The sequence below is a fragment of the Ornithorhynchus anatinus genome, chromosome 4 (assembly GCF_004115215.2).
Source record: "Ornithorhynchus anatinus isolate Pmale09 chromosome 4, mOrnAna1.pri.v4, whole genome shotgun sequence".
Taxonomy (NCBI): Eukaryota; Metazoa; Chordata; class Mammalia; order Monotremata; family Ornithorhynchidae; genus Ornithorhynchus; species Ornithorhynchus anatinus.
Window position 1 is genome coordinate 81275392 of NC_041731.1, and position 22972 is coordinate 81298363.

General features: G+C 41.1%; 1 protein-coding gene and 1 non-coding gene across 3 annotated transcripts in view; both read left to right on the plus strand.

Moving 5' to 3' along the window:
• Positions 1-22972, plus strand: part of NR5A2 (nuclear receptor subfamily 5 group A member 2) — a 163078-nt gene that overhangs the window by 84169 nt on the left and 55937 nt on the right. For both annotated transcript variants that reach the window (XM_007663920.4, XM_029063619.1), the window contains exon 7: positions 5196-5343. In XM_007663920.4, coding sequence (XP_007662110.2) covers positions 5196-5343 — 148 coding nt within the window. The remainder of the gene's footprint in view (positions 1-5195; positions 5344-22972) is intronic.
• On the plus strand, positions 14973-15110 carry LOC114811500. The gene has a single exon (XR_003759198.1). It is a non-coding gene; the product is annotated as a small nucleolar RNA SNORA7 (small nucleolar RNA).

Here is a 22972-nt window from a genome sequence, read left to right on the forward strand (position 1 = left end):
CCTTGGGCAAGTCACTTAACTTCTCTGTGCCTTAGTTCCCTCATCTGCAAAATGGGGAATAAGAGTGTGAGCCCCATGTGGGACAACCTGATTACTTTGTATCTCCCCCAGTGCTTACAACAGTGCTTGGCACATAGTAAGCGCTTAATAAATACCACCATTATTATTATACAAGCTAATCAGGTTGGATACGGTCCCTGTCCCCCGGTGGGGCTCACAGTCTTAATCCCCATTTTACAGATGAGCTAACTGAAGCCCAGAGAAGTGACTCATCCAAAGTCACACAGCTGACAAGTTGCAGACCAGGGATCAGAACTCAGGTCCTCTGACTCCCAGGCTCATGCTCTATCTGGGGGATGCCACAAGAAATCTAGAAACAGGAGTTAAACTACATTTTCACAGCTCTGAGAAACTCTTGATGTGCAGCGTCAGTAGTGGTAATAGTAGAAGTAGTAATCGTTAAATTACTGTGTGCAGAGCACTGTACTAAATGCTAAATATATAAGTGGAAATGAGACACAGACCCTGTCTCTCCAGGGGCTCACAATCTAGGAATAAAGGTAGGGGAGAGGATTGGAAATAGACACAGATGCAATGAAACAATAAAACATGAAAACAGTTTAAGAGACAAGGACAGTAATAATAATAATAATAGTAATAATAATGATGGTATTAGTTAAAAGCTAATACCACGCACTGTTCTAAGAGCTGGGGTAGACACAAGGTAATCAGGTTGTCCCACGTAGGGCTCACAGTCTTCATCCCCCTTTCTACAGATGAGTTAACGGAGGCCCAGAAAAGTTAAGTGGTTTACCCAAGGTCACACTGCAGACAAGTGGTGGAGGTGAGATTAGAACCCAGGTCCTTTAACTCCCAGGCCTGTGCTCTCTCCACTAGGCCACACTCTTTCCCCAGTGAAAATTTCCCAGTGCATTGGAGGAGATATTGCTGTGTCATTCAGTGTGCCACACAATCTTCAGGCCGGAACATTCACTAAATCCAGCAATACTCTTGAAAGAAAATCATTAGAAGTGGAACCTTAAGTCAGACATTTCAAAGTGTGAGTTTGTTTCATTAAATCGTCTCTCCTGTCATGATGTCTTATAGGATTAGGGCTACTTTTTTCAGGATTTTGAGTATTTTCTAATTCATATTTCAATATCGCTAGATGCATATGGATTCTTCCTAAGAATAACAACAGGAAATCTAAAATCTTTGCATCCAAGACCCTGCCCCGTGACCCTCCTCCAAGAAGGCTTCCCTTAGTACAGCAGAGAAGCATAGCTCCTTTTGGCATAGCAACAGGATTTTCCAGGATGTGAAAACGGGCCTTGTAGATCGTAGCAGCCACGGGGAGAATCACAGCAGCAAAAATGGAGAGGCAATAGCCATAAAAAGGGCAGCATCAGCGGGTTCGGAGACCTTAAGGATGAACGGGCAGGAAGGTCAATGACAGCGTGCCCAGTTCTACAGATCTCTTCTCTCAACTCCATAGCTTAACCAACAAGAGGCTGTGAGCCCGTTAGTGGGCAGGGATGGTCTCTGTTGCCGAATTGTACATTCCAAGTGCTTAGTACAGTGCTCTGCACATAGTAAGCACTCAGTAAATACTATTGAATAAATTGAATGAATGAACAAGACACCAAACCAATGGGAGAAGGGCCAGGTCCCATGCCTGGGTATTCTTGTCAGCATCCTGCCTCTCCTTCCACAGGCTTTCATAGACTAGCTTCCCCCTCAGCCCCTGGGCAAGATGGCAAGACCCTCTGCCTTCACCCCAAATTTAGCTCAGGCAGAATCGAGGAGATGAGAAGTAAATGAAATTAAATGAAAACTGAGAGGTTAATGAGAAACCCAATAGAAAGAAAAGCCAGCACTGGGTTTGTTCTGCAGTGTGCAAATGCTAATAAGAGTTCAGTCTGTGTTGCCTCATACCAGAGCTTCAAGGCCATTCCTAGATCAACAAAACACTTGTCTCTTCACTATGGTATCAATGCATCGCTTGTGCCTATGGAATGCCGAAGAAGAGCTTCCAGAAATGGCAGGAAGCAGCATAGCCTGTGGAAAAAGTACAGTCCCTGGCTCCTAAACCCGGCTCCTCCACTCACCTGATTTTGGGCAAGTCTCTTAAGTTTGCTGTGCCTCAGTTACCACTTATGTAAAATCGGAATGCCTGTTCTCCCTTGTACTTAGAGTCTGAGCCCCATGTGGGACAGGAGCTGCGTCAGATCTGATTATCTTTTATCTACTGAGGTACTTAGAAATAATAATAATCATAAAATCTTAATTGAAAGCATCAAAAACAATGAAATCAACTCATCAATCAATTAAAAGTATTTATTGAGTGTTCATTATGTCCAGGGCACTGTATTGAGCGCTTGAGAGAGCACAGTTCAAAAGAATTAGCAGGTATGTTCCTTGCCCATAACAAGCTCATATATATCAAGCCTCAAACACAAACCAGTCATAAGATTTTGCCCAGAAATGACAGTGTGCTGTCAAAATGAGAGATTCAAAGGAAATATAGTACTTTAAAATGCTATCAGTTTGGGTATTTGCATATTAGAGTTAATTAACAATGACTTTAACATCATCCTAAGGGAAAGGTCTACTGGCAACATATTCATTATGTTTGTTACTGTGAATTACTTTGGAACAACAGACCTTTTACAATGTCAAAGTCATCAAAAGTTCACTTCTTAGTGTGAAAGGTGATTTAGTTAAAACTTCTTTCTCCTTTCGTGAATGTGATTTGCACAAACGTGTTTCCTCACTGTCCTTAGATTTAATGTCACAATTATTACGTCTAACCCAGGGCAATAAGTGAATTTTACTGAGTATATAAAATCGAGGTCAGTTTGCCCCTGAAATAACAATACAAATATAATTAGGCTCATAATTAAAGTAAATTTGAGATATGCTTGATGTGCTTATGATTTCAGGGCTAAATTAGTATACCTCCCTCTTCATATTGATGCAATTTAAAAATAATAATCTGCGGTAATGACCATTTAAAAAGCATATAAGATATTCCTAATAAACTAGTAAATGAATAAATGTACTTAATTAATTATCACTGATGGTCTGATAGCCATTTTAATGATGGTCTCCTACAAATTAATCCTAACAAACACAAGGTTTTAAGGGCTTTCAGAAATAATGGGTTAATGTGAACCATTTTATAAAATAAATCACAGGTTTTATCATATAGGCTAATCGGTGAACAGTGTATTTACAGCAGGATACTTCTTGGGCATATATATACACATATAATTACACTTTAATCATTACAATTAAATCATTAGGTAGTGATTATTATTTAAAAATACTCAGTCTTCATCTCCTTAACAGCTGGCAAGTTCTTATTCTGACAAGGCTTATAAGGTGCAATATGTAGCTATATTAACCTTTTGCAAATAAATGATATTAATGTAAGAAACATTATACCAAAGTCTACCCGTTCAAATATTCCACCCCCTCCATTCAACTTCCTTTTCTGATAACCCTTTATCTCTCATCTGTTCATAAAGCATTCCTCCAGTATTTTTTTCATCTCTGATGTCTTCACTGAAGCAGTGGTCTCATGTAACCTTTCAATAGAAGTGAGAGGCCAATCATCCTGTTTCTATAAACAGAGCTCTCCCTGAGTGAGAATTGGGGGTCGGAGCCCTCGACATATTAATTTCAGGACAGAAACCTGTCCTCTTGTTTCATCCTGAACCTTTTACACTTAAAGCTCTCTATAAATAACAATGATCATAATAACATATTATCACTGCCTAATTGTTAGGATTTTCTGAATCATAAACTAAAACAGCCATTCATAGTTTCCAGGCTTAAATTCTGCAGACAGATATCAGTATACAGACAAAGCAAAACGGACAACAGGGTTCTTAATGGAAACGCCTTCCCCGAACTGGCATTAACTGGTGCTTTTTCATGCGCAGTTGACTTTATATAAACTGATTGACACCTTTGGGGGTCGTCTTTCCACTGACTCATAATTTTTCTCACTCTTGTAAAAGGCTCCTGTACACCTAGTATTCTCTAGTTAAACCTGAAAATTCAACTCATCATATTTACACAATAAAAAAAAAATCCATTCTGTCTTGTTTTTAATTGCAAATTCTACTCCAGGGACCAGTTCTCCTGCTTAGGAGGCAGCCCTGTGCCTTCTTCTAGAGAACCAAGTGCAGTCAATTATGGTAATGAAATGTCAATAAATATAAAAATTTAATACAGTCTACTCCTGGTGAGTGGCAGATGAGGACCTGCCTCCCAGACAAATTTGCTGCTGCTGCAAATATTAAATGCACCTGAATGAGTAGTTGGTTGCCTGAGAGCTTTCGAGGAGGAGGAAGAGGAGGAGGAGGAGGGAGAGGAGGAAGAGGAGGAGGAGGAGAAAGGAGGGAGACCCAAATTCATTTATTCATTCAATCGTATTTATTGAGCACATACTGTGTGCAGAGCAGTGTACTAAGCACTTGGAAAGTACAATTCGGCAACAGAGACAATCCCTACCCAACAATGGGCTCATAGTAGAAAGGGGAGATAGATCCAAATCTCTGTTAGGTCTTATCCATTATGGTACAATGCAGCAGAGGGGCTGGGATGATTACTGACATCTACTGAAGCAGCTTTACTTCTGTTTGCCAATTGAGATTCTATAGGTCAAGAAATAACTTAAACTGGCACCCCATGGAAAATTTTATGCTGTCTTCCAATCAAGAGCGACAACTTGTGCGGAATAAAGAAGGTCTTAATAGCAAGGCTATAGTGGCCTTGGGAGAAAGACACGGTTTTGTCCGTACATATCACTTCAATAGGTTTCCACCCCAGTTTTTAAACAAGAACTGATATAGCAAATGACACTGGGTTCCACTTTTTTAATCTCCGCTTCTCATCCAGGTATGTAATATTTTGCCACCTGGGGATGACTCAAGATACATAAGAATTCTGAGATTCAGTGAGGAAAAGAAAATGCTCCAGTGGGAGGCACGGCATTGGACTATTTAAATCTAATCAAGGCCAAAAGTAGTGATATTTTCAAAGATAAACTGATGCCACCATCAGAAACTGATGCTCCCATTTTTGTTCGAATTTACACATTCTGCTTTCCCAGATCTCCTGAACATTGCCTACTGGTCACTGTGCTTGATCTGATCATTGCTTCTCCACGCGATGCTCTCTTGCAGGTGGATTATGCAGTAATCGCCGCCCAGGCTGGGGCCACCTTAAATAGCCTCATGAGCCACGCCCAGGAGCTAGTGGCAAAACTCCGTTCTCTGCAATTCGACCTGCGAGAGTTCGTGTGTCTGAAATTCCTGGTGCTCTTTAGTTTAGGTAAGAAATCCTGTTTCGAATCCAGTGGGCTAGCTGGGCCTGCCTCGGTCGGTTTGGAAAATCATTTGGAAAATCTTGCCTTTAAAATGTGCGATTAATCTGTGATCCAAAATAGACTTTGCTGATTTGATGCCTCAACTGTGGGATAAATATTAATGTCATGATCTTTTTACCTACAGTGAGGATTCTCCCATTGTAGGTTGATCTTCCAAGATAGGCTTGCCACCTTCACCAAAGCACACTTGGGCTAGAGTGGTGTGGTTAATTGTTCTTGGATTTATTTCCGGATAGGTATATTGTTCAGAAGTGGATTATCAATCGATAGGTTTGTCTCTGCAGTTTGCGATCCAAAGCACTCACTGTAAAAGAGCGGTGGGAGAGTTAGACAGAAGGCACTAGTCAGAGGTCTGGAATTCTAATTCTCATCTTGATGCTGATTGTCTGGGGTATTCAGCTACCTAGTAGGATGTGAAAAATAATTAGTAGCCAGATTCCCAAGACTGTGTCCGGATTATGTGGACTAAGGAACTGACAAATGTAAAAGTGAAAGGCATTGTTGCCAAGGACTCGGAGAGGGAAATGAATTGTTTTAAATTCTACATTTTTATTTAAGGGACGACTGATAGGACATAAAGGTGGGCAGGAGAAACTGGTGCAATTAAGGCTCGGTGAACCTGCTTAAGAAAGTAGCAAGGGTCAGAAATAAGAAAGGAGATAGGGGGTGATTTTTATTTTAAGGGGAACAAACTTTTCCGCCTGGCCCTCTAGATTGAAAGCTCCCTATGGCCAGGGGCATGTCTACTAAATCTGTTTTCTTGCACTGTGCCAAGCACTTAGTACAGTGCTCTGCATACAATAAGTGCTCAATAAATTGATCGATTGATCATTGATCAATTGAACGATTTGCATTTTGTTGACTCGATTAGGTCAATGGAAAGAATGCTTTGCCATGAGAAGTTGTCACTGTTGGCAGGCACTGAGAGGGAGGAGACTTACCCTGGAAGAAACAGTCTGTAGACACATTTCCCAACGGATGAGTTTTCTTTAGTTTTCAGGTTTATGAAAGCAGCAAATTCATGTGAAAAGAACTAAACTCTAGTGAAATGTTTTGGCTGAAGACTAAAACAGAGCAGTGACCTGACAAACAGTGGTCTTTCAAATCCCTTGCATTCTTCTTGACTGGATCAGCCAACTGACATCAGAAATAACACAGTCTGAATGTAGTGTTTCTCTTAATCAACAGAAAGAAGTAGAGACTTGCATTATTTTGAAAGTAAGATAAAATGTGCTCGATAGATGTATTTCTGAAAGAGAGGGAGGGATATTATTTGTTCGGACAGATGAAATGCTGAGAAATCCTAAATGTTAGAACAATTGTGCACCATTTGTCTGCCTACCACGAGATTTCTAAGCCTCAGTTTTTGAATTTATATTTTCTTCCCAGACATGAAGCCTTGAAAAAGCAAGAAGCCAATTTAATTGGACAATTGGCTGTTACCTTACAAATGAACCCATTTTACGTCAAGCTTCTTTGACTCCAGTCAAGTTCATGAGTCATTAGGTGGTGATGGAGGAATGTCTGACTGAGTAACCTTACCACCACGTAGACAGAAAATATTTCAAGAGGCTGGCCTCCTTCCAGGCAGTGCAGATTAGCCAAATAACCAAATTGCACTGGGAAATATTGGCATCGGCTTCACTCCCGTGAGCTTTCTTGCTCTCTAGTCCAGCGTTTTAGGTTCTGAACTTTGCTAGTCCCTCAAGGAACCATCAGGGCAAGTCATTCTCCAATCTTCCAAGCACAAACCTCTATCGGAATGGAGGGGCGTTGACTCTACTTCCCCTACAGGGCCAGTTAGTACATCTGTGTCCCTCTGGCACACAGGCTGAGGGGAGGGATAGGGCCAGAATCATTATGCTGCACTGCCCCCGACCCACCAGCTCTCCTACAGAAATAGGAGCAATTGAGGGAGAAATGGAGGCTGGTGAGCAAACAGGAATCCCAAGATGAAACTGCTCAAAATAGCAAGATGGTAAATGGGTTAGTTTATTGGAAACAAGTAAAGCAGCTTATATTGCTTAAGGGTTTTCAGTACGTGTGTTAGCATGTTCTCGGGGCAAGAAACCACAGGGTGGCTTGGAGATCCCCAAGGGAGAGGAGGGAAGGAGAAGAGGCTCTTGCTTCTTCTCCCCATCCCCAACCCCCGCTGCCACACACTCTCTGCTAGAGAATAGGAAATTAGAAGCATTTGAGGCGGGGAGGAGGCACCCAGATCCCTGCCCTCCCAATCAATCGATCGATCTTATTTATTGAGCACTTACTGTGTGCAGAGCACTCTACTAAGCGCTTGGGAGAGTTCACTCTAACAGAGTTGGTAGACATGCTCCCTGCCCACAATGACCTTATACTCTAAAGAGGGAGAGAGTCATTAATATAAATAAATAAAATAAAGATAAGTGCTGTGGATATAGAAAGAGATACAGATCTTATAGAGAAAGACATATGCCTCAGGTTACAGCCATTCTGAGATATATACAACACAGAGATGCATCTCTATTGTTGACACCTCACTCCAGGTTACAGCCACCCAGTACATAAAACCCAGAGATCCATCAGTATTGTTGATATCTTGCCCCAGGTTAAGCCACTCCTCAATAAAATCACCCCAAGATCACACCTTGTTGTTTAATACCTGACCCTGTGGAAAAGTTCAACCACCCTGTTTAGTGGCTCTCTGTCTAAAGTTTGTGATGGATTTTCAGTATGCAGAGTAGACCCTGGAGCTGATTACCTACTTTAACTGTGAGCCCCCATTGGGATAGGGACTCTGTCTGAAGTGATTATTTCATAACCACCCCAGTGTTTAGCACAGTACCTGGCACAAAGGAAGTGCTTAACAAATATCATAATTATAAGGGAATGTCACTGATTATTGTAGTATTGTACTTTTACAAGCACTTAACGCAGTGCTGTATTCACAGTAAGTGCTCCATATATACTATTAAATGAATGAATGAATTATTATCTTTTTTGGGGAGCAGTATTTTTCATTGATTAATAGCACCTCATTTGGAGGAATCACCCAATGAAGATCTCATCAAACTTTGACTAGTCAATGCATCAATACTGCTACTCTTGAAATATGTTAAGCAGGTGAAGAAGAAATTAGGCCTCTCCACCATCAGCTAAATTTTAGAGATTAAGAAATCCTGCATCAGTTTTCAAAGTAGATTAATTTATAAAAGTGATTGAGGAAGAAGACCCTGATGGATAGAGGAGTGCACAGGTGTTCAGAAAATTAGTCTGCTGCAAGGTACTTTAAGAAGACAAAAAGAAAGCTGTTAATCAATCTAATGGAACAAATTCTTCAGTAAAGTTGAAAAACCACTATCACAGTTTGCAGAATGCATTTCTATTTTTGCAGTCCCTTTCTATTTCTGCAGTCTCCTGAAAGAACTCATAATCTTCATTTCAGTTCCTCATTTAATGTGATGATGTTATGCTTTAAATTACCCTAACCAAGATTAATTTTAGCAATGTTAAGTGGGAGAGTTTATAGTACATAAATGAATTTCTTATTATTTTTTCTAGAAGCAGCATGGTCTAGTAGAAAGAACATGGGCCTGGGAAGTAATGTGGCCTAATGGATAGAGCATGGGTCTGGAAGTCAGAGGATATGGGTTTTAATCCAGGCTCTACCACTCGCCTGCTGTGTGACCTTGGGCAAATTATTTCACTTCTCTGTGTCTCAGTTACCTCATCTGTAAAATGGGGATTAGATCCTCATCCTTCTGACTTAGATTATGGGACAGGGAGTGTGTATGACCTGATTATCTTGTATCTACCCTAGCACTTATAATAGTGCCAGGCACATAGTAAGTGCTTAACAATTACCGGCTCTGTATGGGAGAAACTCATCAACAAAGCAAGAGAGTATTCTTACTTACACATATATAAGTGCTGAAGAGCATGCCAGTGACATATTTGTCTTTTCAGCAATTCTTAGATGCATAGCTAGGATCTCACAGGCAGTAACCCATAATTATTATTAGTAGTAGTATTAGTAATAATAATTAGTAATTATTAATTACTACTACTTATTAATAATTACTAATACTACTACCACTAATAATAAATATGGTGTTTGTTAAGTGCTTACTATTTGTCAGGCCCTGTAATAAGTGCTGGGGTGGATAAAAGCAATTCTGGTTGGACACAATCCCTGTCCTATCTGGACTCATGGTCTCAATCCCCATTTTACAGATGAAGTAACTGAGGTATAGATAAATGAAGTGATTTGCCCAGGTCAGAGCAGCAAGCAAGTGGTGGAGCCCGGATTAGAACCCAGGTCCTCTTGATTCCCAGACCCATGCTTTATCCACTAGGCTACGCTGTTTCCTTTGAGGATGAAGGGCTGCTGCATGTACATAGAGACATAGAAACATGCATATATACAAATGTATTTGTATCTAATTTCTTCATGTTAAAATGCTATGATGCTCCTGAAGAAGGTTAATCTCCCTTTAAGCACGTTTAAATTAAAAATGCTTGCATCTAATGGTCCTTCATGGACTAAAATAAACTACTGACTGTGAGATGCCTCCCATGTGTACAGATGTAGATATAGCATATATACATAAATATATATATAATTTATATGTATATAAATAGCATAGTTAGAAGGGGTTAAAAGCAGCAAGGGATTGCCATAACATTTTAACATGTGAAAAAACAGTCTAACGGAGAAAGTCCCTCCACCCATAGGAATAGTAAATTGGAAAAACAATGTGGTTTTCCAGCGGGTGCTGGTACAAAGTTGTTTTTGTGGTGGTTGTTAAGCGTGGCTTAGTGGAAAGAACACAGGCTTGGGAGTCAGAGGTTGAGGGATCTAATTGCTGTGTAACCTTGGGCAAGTCACTTCACTTCTCTGTGCCTCAGTTCCCTCATCTGGAAAAAACCTTGGGCAAGTCACTTCACTTCTCTGTGCCTCAGTTCCCTCATCTGGAAAATGGGGATTAAGACTGTGAGCCCCACATGGGACAACCTGATTACCTTGTATCTACCCCAGCGCTTAGCATAGTGCTTGGCACATAGTAAGCACTTAAATACTATCATCATCATCTTCATCATGTGCCAGGCACTGTTCTAAGTGCTGGGGTAGATTCAAGCTAATCAACTTGGACACAGTCCATTTCCTGATGGTGCTCACAATCCCAATCCCCATTTTACAGACAAGGCAACTGAGGCATAGAGAAGTCAAGTGACTTACACAGAGTCACAGGGCAGATGAGTGGCTTTATAAAAAACCTCATCCAAGTTAGAGGATTCAAACAACTTTGTTGAATGATTAGTGAACCTCTAGGCCTGCAAAGCTTCTCATGGGCACTGGCATGTGGCATGACTGACTCACATGGCCTAATGTCATTCTCCTCCAAGTCATGAAAATACATGACTCTTCCTCCCTGCAGTCCAATGCCTGTGTTCACTTGGCTTGGAAAGCACAACACTTGACTACATTCAACTTATTCATCTTGTCTTGTCTTATGCCGTCGAGTCGTTTCCGACCCATAGCGACACCACGGACACATCCTTCCCAGAACGCCCCACTCTCCATCAGTAATCATTCTGGTAGTGTATCCATAGTTTCTTGGTCTAAATATGAAAGTGGTTTACTATTGCCGCCTTCTGCCCAGTAAACTTGAGTTTCTGCCCTCGGCTCTCTCCCATGCCGCTGCTGCCCAGCATAGGTAAGTTTTGACTTGTAGCAGATTGCCCTCCACTCACTAGCCACTGGCCAAGCTAGGAATGGAACGAGTAAGCTTCTGCTTGACTTTCCCTCCCATAGCCGAGACTGGTAGAGTACTGGAAACTCATTCAGTGGTATTTATTGAGCACTTACTGTGTCCAGAGCACTGTACTAAGTGCTTGGGAAAGTACAATACAACAAGAAACAGACATATTGCCTGCCCACTACTAGTTTACAATGTAGAGTATTGACTACAGTCAGGAGTAGGACTCAGGACTATGAGTCAATGTAGTCCTGAGTCCTCCGCAAAAGAAACTCTCCTGAAAATCTGATGAAGAAGCTAGAAGAGGCAATTCATTACATTTCTTCTAGGCTTGTTGCCAGATAACACTCAATCAAACAAGCAAGCAAGTGATGGCATCTATTGAACACATAGTGTGGGCAATCAATCATTTATTGAGCACTTATTGCATGCAGAACACTGAATTAAGTGCTTGGAAACATCAAACACTCGTTGTCAGGGAATGTGTCTATTATTGCAATGTACTCTCCCAAGTGCTTAGTACAGTGCTCTGCACACAATAAGCACTCAATAAATATGATTGAATGAACAATATAATGGACACATTCCTTGCCCACAAGGAGCTGAAAGTGTACTGTACTCAGTGTCTAGGAGATTACAGGACAGGTAGAAGACATGCTCACTGCCGTCAAGGAGCTTATAATCTAGGGAGTTTAGAAAGACAATTAAAGTAAATTACAGGTAGGGGAAGCAGTGGAGTATAATGTTGTGTCAGTAAGTGCTCTGGGGTTGGGATTGGGCATTTATCAAAGCGCTTAGGGGGTAAGAGATGCAAGTGCTTAGTCGATGCAGAAGGGAGGGAGAATAGGGTGGAGAGATGAGAGGTTAGTCAGGAAAATCTTCCTAGAGGTTACACGATTTTAGTAGGACCTTGAAGAGGGGAAAATTGGTGGCCTGTAGGATATAAAAGAGCAGGAGGGAGGGCATGGGAAATGAAATCGAAGCATGGTGAATAGGCTAGTGTAAAAGCATTGTAACATGAGAACTGGGTTGTACATTGCTTTTCACACAGTAAGCGCTCAATAAATATAACTGAATGAATGAATGAATAAATGGAAGCAAGGATAAGTAGGGGGAGAGAAACGATTGAGTATCTTAAAGCCAGAGGTGAGGAGTTTCTGCTCGATGTAGAGATAGATGGGCAATGACTGGAGATTTTTGAGAAGTGGGAAGATGTGCACAGAATTATTTTTTAGAAGAATGATCTAGGCGGAAGTATGGACTAGAGAGGGGATAGGCTGAAGGCAGGGAGATCAGGGATGAGGCTGATGCAGTAGATGAAATAGGATATGGCAGTTTCTTGGACCGGTATGGTTACAGTGTGGTTAGAGAGGAAGGAGCAGATTCTAAATATGTTAGGAAGGTAGAAGTGACAGGTGACTGGCTGAATATGCGGGTGAAGGAAAGAGATGAGTTAAAGAGAATGCCAAGGTTGTGACTTGTGAGATAGGGATGAGGGGGTGTCAATAGTAGTGGGAAAGTCACTGGGAGGAGAGGGTTTAGATGAGAAGATCAGTTCAGTTTTGGACAGTTCTGCTATCCCTATCATCAGGCTTGTTTTGGGGTCCATGGGCATAAAAAGAGCATGCTAATTTGCATGCTGGTTAGCTTGAGGGGGAGGAGGTTCCCCTGTCAAAAATAATAATAATGATAATAATTTTAATATTTGTTTAGCACTTACTATATGCCAAGCACTGTACTAAGCACTGGGGTGGAGACAAGCAAATCAGGTTGCATACAATCTCTGTCCCTCATGGGGCTCACAGTCTTAATCCCCATTTTACAGATGAGGCAACTGAAGATGCAGAGAAGCAAAGTGACTTGCCCAAGGTCACACAGCAGGCAAGTGGCAGAGCCAGAATTAAGACCTGGGTCTTCTGACTCCCAGGCCCTTGCTCTCCACTACACTATGTTGTTTCTCATACTATGCTATGTTGCTTCTCAGCTAGACACAAGCTATTTAGCTTGGACATAGTCCATGTCCTACATACGGCTCACCGTCTTAAACTGCATTTTATAGATGAGGGAACTGAGGCATAGAGAAGTGAACTGACTTGCTCAAGGTCATTCAGTAGACAGGTGGTGAAGCCGGGATTAAATCCCAGGTCCTTTTGACTCCCAGGCCTGAGCTCTATCAACTAGGCCATGCTGCTTCCCTAATGTCCTAGTCCCTAAGGATGCTAAGTACTGTGATGCCAAAGGGACAAAAGGACTGACATTTGAAATGTTCAATAAAAAAAACCACAATGCCACCCAGACAGGTTCAGATGTGTAATGGTCCAGCCAAATCCAAAGACCTGGTGCTGATCGAGAATCCATAACCCATCACCACCCAGGCAAAGATAGACATAACTTGCAGAGAAACAAATGAAAGTCGTCCCTCTCCACCACCACCCCCCCCAACCCCACAATCTCCATTACAACAGCTGGTAGTAGTGACCCATTGCGGGCAGGGATTATCTCTGTTGCTGCATTGTACTTTCCAAGTGCTTAGTACAGTGCTTTGCACACAGTAAGTGCTCAATAAATACGAATGAATGAATGAATGAATGAATGAATGAATGAATGAATGAATGAATGAATGAATGGTCTAAGGAATAAAGCACAGACCTGGGAGTCAAAAGGACTCTGCCACTTATCTGTTGTGTGACCTTGGGCAAGTCACTCAACTTCTCTGGACCTCAGTTACCTCATCTGTAAAACGGAGGTTAAGATTGTGAGCCCCATGTGGGACAAGGAATGTGTCCAATCTGATTAACTTGGATCTACCCCAGTGCTTAGTATAGTACCTGGCACATAGTAAGCACTTAACAAATACCATAAGAAGAAGCAGACTGGTTGAGGTGTCATGAATTGGAATATCTAAAGCATGAATCCAACACTGCCATCACAGTGCTGTGTTTGAACAAAATATCCAGGATCTCTTAACTGATTGCCGGGAATATGCGTATAGCTTAAGAGCAAGTTAGGCCAGCCAGGAAATTATTTTTGGCCGATGACACTTCTCAGCCTGAGACATAATGCCTTTGGCCATTGGCATTCCCCAACCTAGAGACATAATGACTGGGGATCTTGGACTTGTGCTGTATCCCAGATGACTAGCAAATGCACCATCAGCAGCATATCATCAACCTCACCAGTATCCCAATTTGTTATTAAGTGCACTGCAATGTGCCAAACATCAAAAGCCTTTTGCCCCAAACCCTTTCCATTTCTTTCCTTCCCCATATTTCCTCTGTACCGGGACTGTTTTCAAACCACGACATCAAATTTCAATAGCTGGTGGGTCAAATTCTTAGGAAAAGATAGTGTTGAGTTTGTATTTGCAGAGGTGAGGTGAAGATGATGTGGTTTAGGTTGAGAGGCACTGCGGAATACTTTCATTCTGGGTTTCATTCTACGTGGTGTGCGGTGTTTCTCTTAACTTTCAGAATGCTCTCAGGTCCACCAGAGGGGCTAGGAAAATGAAATAACAATAATAATAATAATAATGATAATGATATTTGTTAAGCACTTACTATGTGCCAGGCACTGTTCTAAACATTAGAGTAGATACAGGACAATCAGGTTGGACATAGTCCCTGTCCCACACAGTCTTAATCCTCATTTTACAGATGAGGGAACTACACGTGGAGTTCGGACTTCCCTACTGGAGAGGCTAAGACAGACAAAGTATCACCTCTTCTTCCCCTTGGAGCAACTAAGAAAAAAATGGGTGCAGAACAACATACAGAGCACCTATGTGCCACTTATGTACATAGCCATAATTTACGTATTTATAGTAATGTCTCTCTCCCCGTCACCTCTCAGGGTTGCACCTGGAGAGTTTCCAGCACTCTACCAGTCTCAACTATGGGAGAGAGAGTCAAGCAGAGGCCTACCCATTCCATTTCTAGCTTAGGCAGTGGCTAGCGAGTGGAAGGCAATCTGCTACAAGTCAAAACTCACTGTGCTGGGCAGTAGCTGTATGGGAGAGTCGAGGGCAGAGACTCAGGTTTACTGCACAGAAGGAGGCAAATGGTAAACTGCTTCTGTATTTTGACCAAGAAAACTCTATGGATCCACTACAAGAACGATTGCAGATGGAGGTGTGGCATTCTGGGAGAGATGTGTCCATGGTGTCGCTATGGGTCGGACTCGACTCGACAGCATAAGACAACAACAACTGTCTCCCCTTCTCATCTGAAAGCTTCATGTAGGAGTGTGTCTACCAACTCTTTTATATTGTAATCTCACAAAGCACTTAGTACAGTGCTCTGCACCTACTAAGTGTTCAGTCAATACAATTGATTGATTGATTGCCAGACAATATACCGACTCTTGCGGTACATATGAAAGAAGGAAGAAGACACTGTCTCTCTCCTTGAGAAATTTAGAGAGACTAGGTAGAAATACAGTGCTTTGCATCCAAGAGAGATTCAGTACAGTTTCTATACTCTCCCAAGTGCTTAGTACAGAGCTTTGCACATAGGAAGCGCTCAATAAATATGATTGAATGAAGGCAGAGTAAATGCCTAGCACAGTGATGCAGATGCAGAAGGAGCTCTATATTATTGAAAGAATTAATTAATTAATGATCTTCCTCATTGTAAGGTTTGTTGAACTCCCAAATGGGGCCCAGAGAGATGATCTGAAATCTTCATCTCTAGACAGAGCTGCAGGTCAGAGAAAGAGTTGTCTGGGGTGGTTTCATTACCACCTCAGTTTTGAGACAAGTTGTCTCCTTCCTCATCCTCTCCATTAGTGACTGGACCCCGAACCCTGAACACAATAGCCAGGGAAAGCCAGAAGAGCACTAGATTATTCTCAATGTTTGAACAGGCAAATGGCCTGATTGAAAGTGGCCTAGGACTCAGAGGATCTGAGGTGATCTCAGAGATCTAGACTCTGCCTCTTGTCTACTGGGTGACTTTTGGCCAGTGCCTCAACTCCCTCATCTGCAAAATGGGAATTCAGTACCTGTCCTCCCTCCTTGACTGTAAACCACATGTGGGAGAGGGACTGTGTCTATATCCGCTCCAGAGCTTAGAACAGTGTTTGACCCATAGTATGTGCTTAACAAATATAATAATAATTATAATAATTATATGAATAATCTACACCAGCTCTTAGTTTTCAGGAAGGCCAAAGGAGCAGGCATGGAGAAGTGGGGAGTGAAAATCCTCTCCCTGTGTAGCCTCAGAAACACCTTCCCAGATTCCCACAGTCCCTCGCAGCATCCTACAGCTCACAGGAAGGAGGGCAATAACTCGTCACCGAAACACTGTCAGGTTAGGAAGTAGGTTGACAGCAAGAGAGCCCCTGGAGGTCTCTGTCAGTGCTATGTTCTACAGCTTTTAAATGTTATAGCTTTAATCACCTGCCAAATGGGCATAGTCATTAGGTCCTATCTCCTTCCCAGGGCTACTGTTGGGATTCATTAATTAATGCTTGAAAGTATTACAGGTCCATCTCTACAGTTAAACCAAGTGGGGAGTTGAGGCAATTATCTGAATAATTCAATGGAGAAAACCAACAAGGAGAAAGTAGTGTTGGACATTTTCTTAGAATGAGGAGAAAGGAAGGTTTGACCTGAACTATAACCAGACTGCATTTATATACAGTTATTAATTATATAAGTTATATGTATTATATAACTATATAAATTAATTAACTTTCCCTAGTTCAGTACGAGCTTCTACATTCCCCTTGGTCTGAATAGGAATGATAGAGGTTTATTTTCTGTACCTGACCTTCAATTTATTTGAGTTTCAAGTTGCCCATAACAAACAATACAATAACAATGACAAAAAACAAAAAAACTGTAGCAAACAATTCAAAGCTTTCAAAAAATACAACCACAGTTACCTTAGAGATTTCGCTCATCAGGGATTTTCCCCTGCAATATCTTAGGATCCCAGAGCATGGGGCTCTAATAGCAAGACTCGGGATCTTGAAAAGAAAAGACATTAAATAATTATCGGTGCTGGCATTGATTTACCATCCTGTGCTCTTGTAATTGATAATTAAGACAAGTAATGAAGTTACCCTTATTTGCCATAAATTTATGACCACACCAACCTAAAAACTACAAAAATGAAAGTGTCCCCTAACTTTCTCATTAATGTAGATGGCATCACCTTCCTCCCTGTCTCACAAACCCATAACAGTGGCATTATCCTCAACTCATTTCTCTCATTCAATTCACGCATTGGATCTGTCACAAAATCCTGCCAGTTCTAGTTTCATAACATCTCTAGAATCCACCTTTTCCTCTCCATCCAAATTGCTACCACTGTGATCCAAGCACTTATCATTATCCACTTTGACTAAAGCATCAGCCTCCCTTTACTGACCTCCCTTGTGTCTCTCTCTCCCCTCTCCAGTCCATACTTCACTCTGCTGCCCAGATATTTTTTTCCAAAAAACTATTCAGCCCATATTTCCCCACTCCTCAAAATCCTCCAATGGTTCCTCGACAACCTCCACATCAAATAGACACCAGCGGCTATAGAGCACTCAATCAGCTCTCCCTTTCCTACCTAACCTAGCTGATTTCCTACAACAAGCCCATTCACTGATTCTGCTCTTCTAACATCAACTGTCTCTCTGTACTCTGTTCTTATCTCTCCCTCTTACCAACCCCCTGCCCGCAACCTTGCTTGGGCCTGGAACTTATATTTATATTTTTAGGTTATTTGTTAAGCGCTTACTATGTGCCAGCCACTTTAACTTAATTAGTCAATCAATCAATCAGTGGTATTTATTGATTGTTTACTGTTGTGCAAGGCACTGTACTAAGCGCTTGGGAGAGTACAGCTGAGTTGGTAGACATGTTCCCTGTCCACAAGGAGCTTACAGTCTAGAAGACTGCAAGCTCCCTCCCCCTTCATATATAACAGTCCAACACTCTCCCACATTCAAACCCTCCCAAAATCACATCTTCTCCAAGAAACTAAGCACTTTTGATACTCACTTCAGCCCCACAGAACTTGTGTAAATATCCTACCTTACTATTTCTCCTATCTGTAATGGATTTTAATGTCTTTCTCCCCTTTAGATCGAAAGCTCATTGTGGAAAAGGATTGTATCCACTATCACTATTGTATTATACTTTCCCAAGCACTTAGTTTAGTGCTTTGCACACCCTAGCTGCTCAAGAAATATCATTGATTGATTGAAAAAGGTTCACTTGAAAACTAGTAACTAAGATAATGTATAAATCAGGCTAAATTTATCTCCCAAATCTCTATCTATGTTTTTGTTGTGGCTGTTGTTGTTAGCTAATTGGTCAAAACAAGGGAAGCACATGGCCTAGTGGAAAGACCATGGGCCTGGGAGTCAGAAGGACCTGGCTTCTAATCTCGGTTCTTCTACTGGTCTGCTGTGTGACTTTGGGGAAATCACTTAACTTCTCTGTGCCTTATTTACCTCATCTGTAAAATAGGGATTGACTGTGAGCCCCATGTGGGACATGGATTGCATTCAACCTGATTAGCGTATATCTATCTCATCATTTAGTACAGTGCCTAGTAAACACTTACTAAAAGCCATAAAAAACAAAAAAATAGCAAAATTGTAAATCATACATCACTCTAAAAGAATATGGGAAGAAATTAAAATTGTAGAGGGTAGAAATCGAACTAGCTAAGCAGATTTGAAGTAAACTAGTGAGTTCTGTCTTCAGATTAAAAGGTAAAGTTTCCCAAGAATTTCAAAGCAGTGGAGAAGCCCAAGGGTAAAAGACATGAACAATAACTACACAGTTAACCTAAGTTTATTGGCTAAAGCAGGTTGATTTTTGTCTTTTAATGAAGTACACTTTCACCTGCAACCGTTCTCTAACAGGGCTTAGTTTCTGGTCCTGACAGCTCTCCTTTCCCAGCCCCAACACTGAATATTGCCCCTTAGCTTTCCCGACTGGATATTTAAACTGAAACCCAGCCATTATTTTCCTTTTACCCAAATCTTCCATTTGTCCCTCTGGCTTTCATTATTAGAGCTCAGCAAGAATGCTTTGTCGAAGCCTCCATCAGGGTCGTTTGTAGAGTGAAATGCCAATAGGAGGAAAGTTAGACATCGTTTGACCCAGGCAAGTCTGGCCACTTGTCTGTCTGTGGAGTTTAATGCTAGAACAGGCAGCAGCTGCCGGGCGCTGCCCTCTTATCACTGTCAGGACACAGACAAATGTACTTCATTTAAAACATGAAGGGTTTATCAATGGGCAAATAATTGCAGAGCAACTATTGATCCCACATCTCACTTAACATGAGACAACTGGGACTTGTAGAAATCGTAAACATTTAATCATTATATATGGCAAACACTGGACTCTGACTTAAACAAAACTAAGAAAACTAGGATTTTTCAAACAGAGGCAGCCATAGCCCATGAGATATGTGGTATTCTCTCTGCTTTGGCATTTTATTGTTCAAAAAAAGCTGTGCCATTTTTCACTAGGTGGAAGTAGTATCAAAGCACTCAGCGAGTTTGTGTATCCTCTATGGTATGGGTGGTTTTGGGGGTTATAGACTGGGGCCTGACAAAATGCACCACTGTGTCTTTCGTATCCTTGAAGGAGAATCACTAAGCATGAAGAGAGGAGTTGAGAACAACCACCAACTCTTCCTTTCCATTTACTTTTTAGTTGGACACTAGTGCAGCCTTAAAATGACAAGGAGAAACACTTTTGGCATTGGAGCATGATTTTTTTTCTAAAACTTTCATCTTTCCAGTGCATTGCTCGTCGTCCTTTTTGACTTATCAGGGAAGTCCATGTCCCATTAAAGGAAATGGTGAGTTGAAGGGCAGGGGACTCTTGGCATCTGAATCACAATCCCAAGCTATGACTAAACTTTGTGCTTGCAGTGCATTGAGCAGTCTGTCCATTTCACAGAAGAAAAAACTGAGGCAGAGAGAGCTCGTGATAGATTGACGTTAATGAGGGAAAGCAGAAATCAGGAGTAACAGTTTGTCTTCTTCTACCGTACTGCTTGACAAGCATTTTTTCTATTTTAAATATTCTGAGTTTAATCTGAAAATTTAAGAACCAACTGGCAAAATGTATTTGTGTGACAAAATATCTTCTGATGGAGCAACCTATATGACTCTGATAGTAGGAGTAACAGTACTTATTAAGCACTTACTATATGCAGAACACTCTACTAAGCTCTGGTAAGAGAATATAAGTGAGAATTAGGCATGGAAACTGCCCCTTGAGGGGCTCACAATCTGAATACTAAGGGTATTTCAAAACCTAATATTTTGGGCGTAACTTGGTCCTCTTGTGCTATCAAAATCAGTTTTACTGACATGTACACTCTGTTAGTCTTCACAGGAGAACCGAACAAGTAAATCCAATGCCACAATAATGTTAATGATCTATTCTGAGCTTGGACCCAACGTATTTACATTCTAGCCTTTGCCTTACTCCTTCCTGACTTCCTATAAATATAGTCTCTTAAAATCGGTGGCCAGTCTCAAATTGAAAATATTTTAGTCCCAACCATTTGAGACTCTCAAATGGGAATAATATAGATTACTTCATCTCACTGCCTTACCCCGAATGCATTAGATAAATTGTACCTACAAGTCAGAGAAGCAAATGAGATATCCTGGGGTTCTTAATACTATTAGCATCCAACCTCGGCTTTTAACTTTCCATATATGATATTCTAATTTAGAAAAATACTTACTGCACACTTGTCAAATGGATGCACATCTCTTAGTACTAATGCCTGTCTAATGTATGCAGCTTGGGATGCTGCTGGCACAGAAGCATTTCCTCAAATGGATGTAATCATTTGAAATTCAGAAAGGATTGATTAGCATTCAGGAGATGGCGTCGTTCAATATTTACACCATAGAGATTTGGCAGAAGCAAATAATGGCACATAAAGTTGATGCTTGTCTTAATTAAATGTGGTATAATAGGTGTTGTTGTGTGTTTTCTTCTAGTGAGCAAAGCAGTTTAACAATGACCAGATATAATTCATTTTGAAGTTCTGAGTTTAAACCTAATCAATATGTATTTACAGCCAGGATAGAAGTGAACACCATTTATTTTCTGGTGGCACAGACATTAATTGCTTTAATGACATTTATTTAAGCATATTTTCAAAAATAATGGGTTAGGCCCAAAATATTTACTTCATTTTACTGATGTTACACTAATAGTGTCTGTTTCCTTAACCTCTGGGGCTGAGAGGAGGAGATTTTCAGGGATAGATTAGCTGTGAGATCTGGGAAGAATGAAAGGGGCATGCAGAGTGCGAACCTCAGGCTTCTGCCGGCAGACTGCACTCAACGGGGAACTGGGCCTGGGTCTCTTGGTCACTCGTTCACTGGTCCTTTATTGGCTCCTCCTTTCTAATAATCACTGTCGTATTTGTTAAGCGCTTACTATGTGCCCTCCATGGTATTAAATGCTGCAGTCTTCATTCATTTGTTCAATCGTATTTATTGAACGCTTACTGTGTGCAGAGCACTGTACTCAGCGCTTGGGGGAGTTTTATATGACATTAAACAGACTCATTCCCTGCCCACAATGAGCTTAAATCTAGAGGGGGAGATACAAGACGATATGGTCAGACACAGTTCCTGTCTGACAATGGACTCCAACCAGGACCTCACAGTATAAGAAGGAGAGAGAACAGGTTTTGAATCTCCATTTTGCACATGAAGAAATTGAGGCACAGAAAAGTTAAGGCAGGAATTTGTATCTTCCCTGGCATGTAGTAGAATGCTTGGCACGTAATAAGTGCTCAATGATTTTTTATTATTATTATTATTATTATTAGCCCAAAGTCACACAGCAGGCATGTGACAGAGGTTGTATTAGAACCCAGCCCTTCTGACTCTCAGACCCATGCTCTTTCCATGAGACCATAATGCTTTCTGAATCAGCAAGCCAGTTCAGTGTCACCACAAATCCCTTTTGGATCTTTATGTTCGAATGAATAACAAACAGGTGAATACTGATGGTTAAAAAGTAGGCTTTGACCACATTTGTTTTTACTGTGAGAGTAAAACAATCTTAATTATAAAATAGTAATGTAATATATTGACAGCACTACAATGATTTACCTCAATAAAGTAATATTCCCCACCCTGACACTCTACAAATATCAACAATTTAAAGAAATCTATTTTACCCAGACTTTGGCTAGAGGAATCTTCTGAAAACACCATCCATTTTTCAGACCTTCCTATATTCAGTGGTTTTCAGTGCCATAGTTACTAAGCCTTCTTGGTGCAAAGTATTCCTTAAGTCAGTTTTTTTTTCCATTATATTCAACTTTGAAGATGAACTTCCAACCGCAGTCACAATTATTGATAAAGTCAGCAAAAGTTCTCATTGGCCTCACTGTGTTTGGAAACATTAAATATTTTTAATTGTTTTCCTGAATTTGATATATGTCCATATGGGATTTTATTATGCTCTACAAGATGTTTATTTCCAGGTAGCAGCACAGGAGAAAATAATAATGATAATACAGGTACTTGTTAAGTACTTACTATGTGCCAAGCACTATTCTAAGCACTGGGGTAGATACTACGTAATGGGTTGTCCCACGTGGGGCTCACAGTCTTAATCCCCATTTTACAGATGAGGGAACTGATGCACAGAGAAGTGAAGTGACTTGCCCAAGGTCACAGCAGACAAGTGGTGGAGCCAGGATTAGAACTCACATCTTCTGACTCCCCAACCCGTGTTCTTGCCACTAAGCCATGCTGCTTCTCTGTGCCAGGCATTTCAAACATTTAACCTATCAGCACAAGACAGGAAAACCTGTCTGTGTGATAATGTATCTAGCACTAT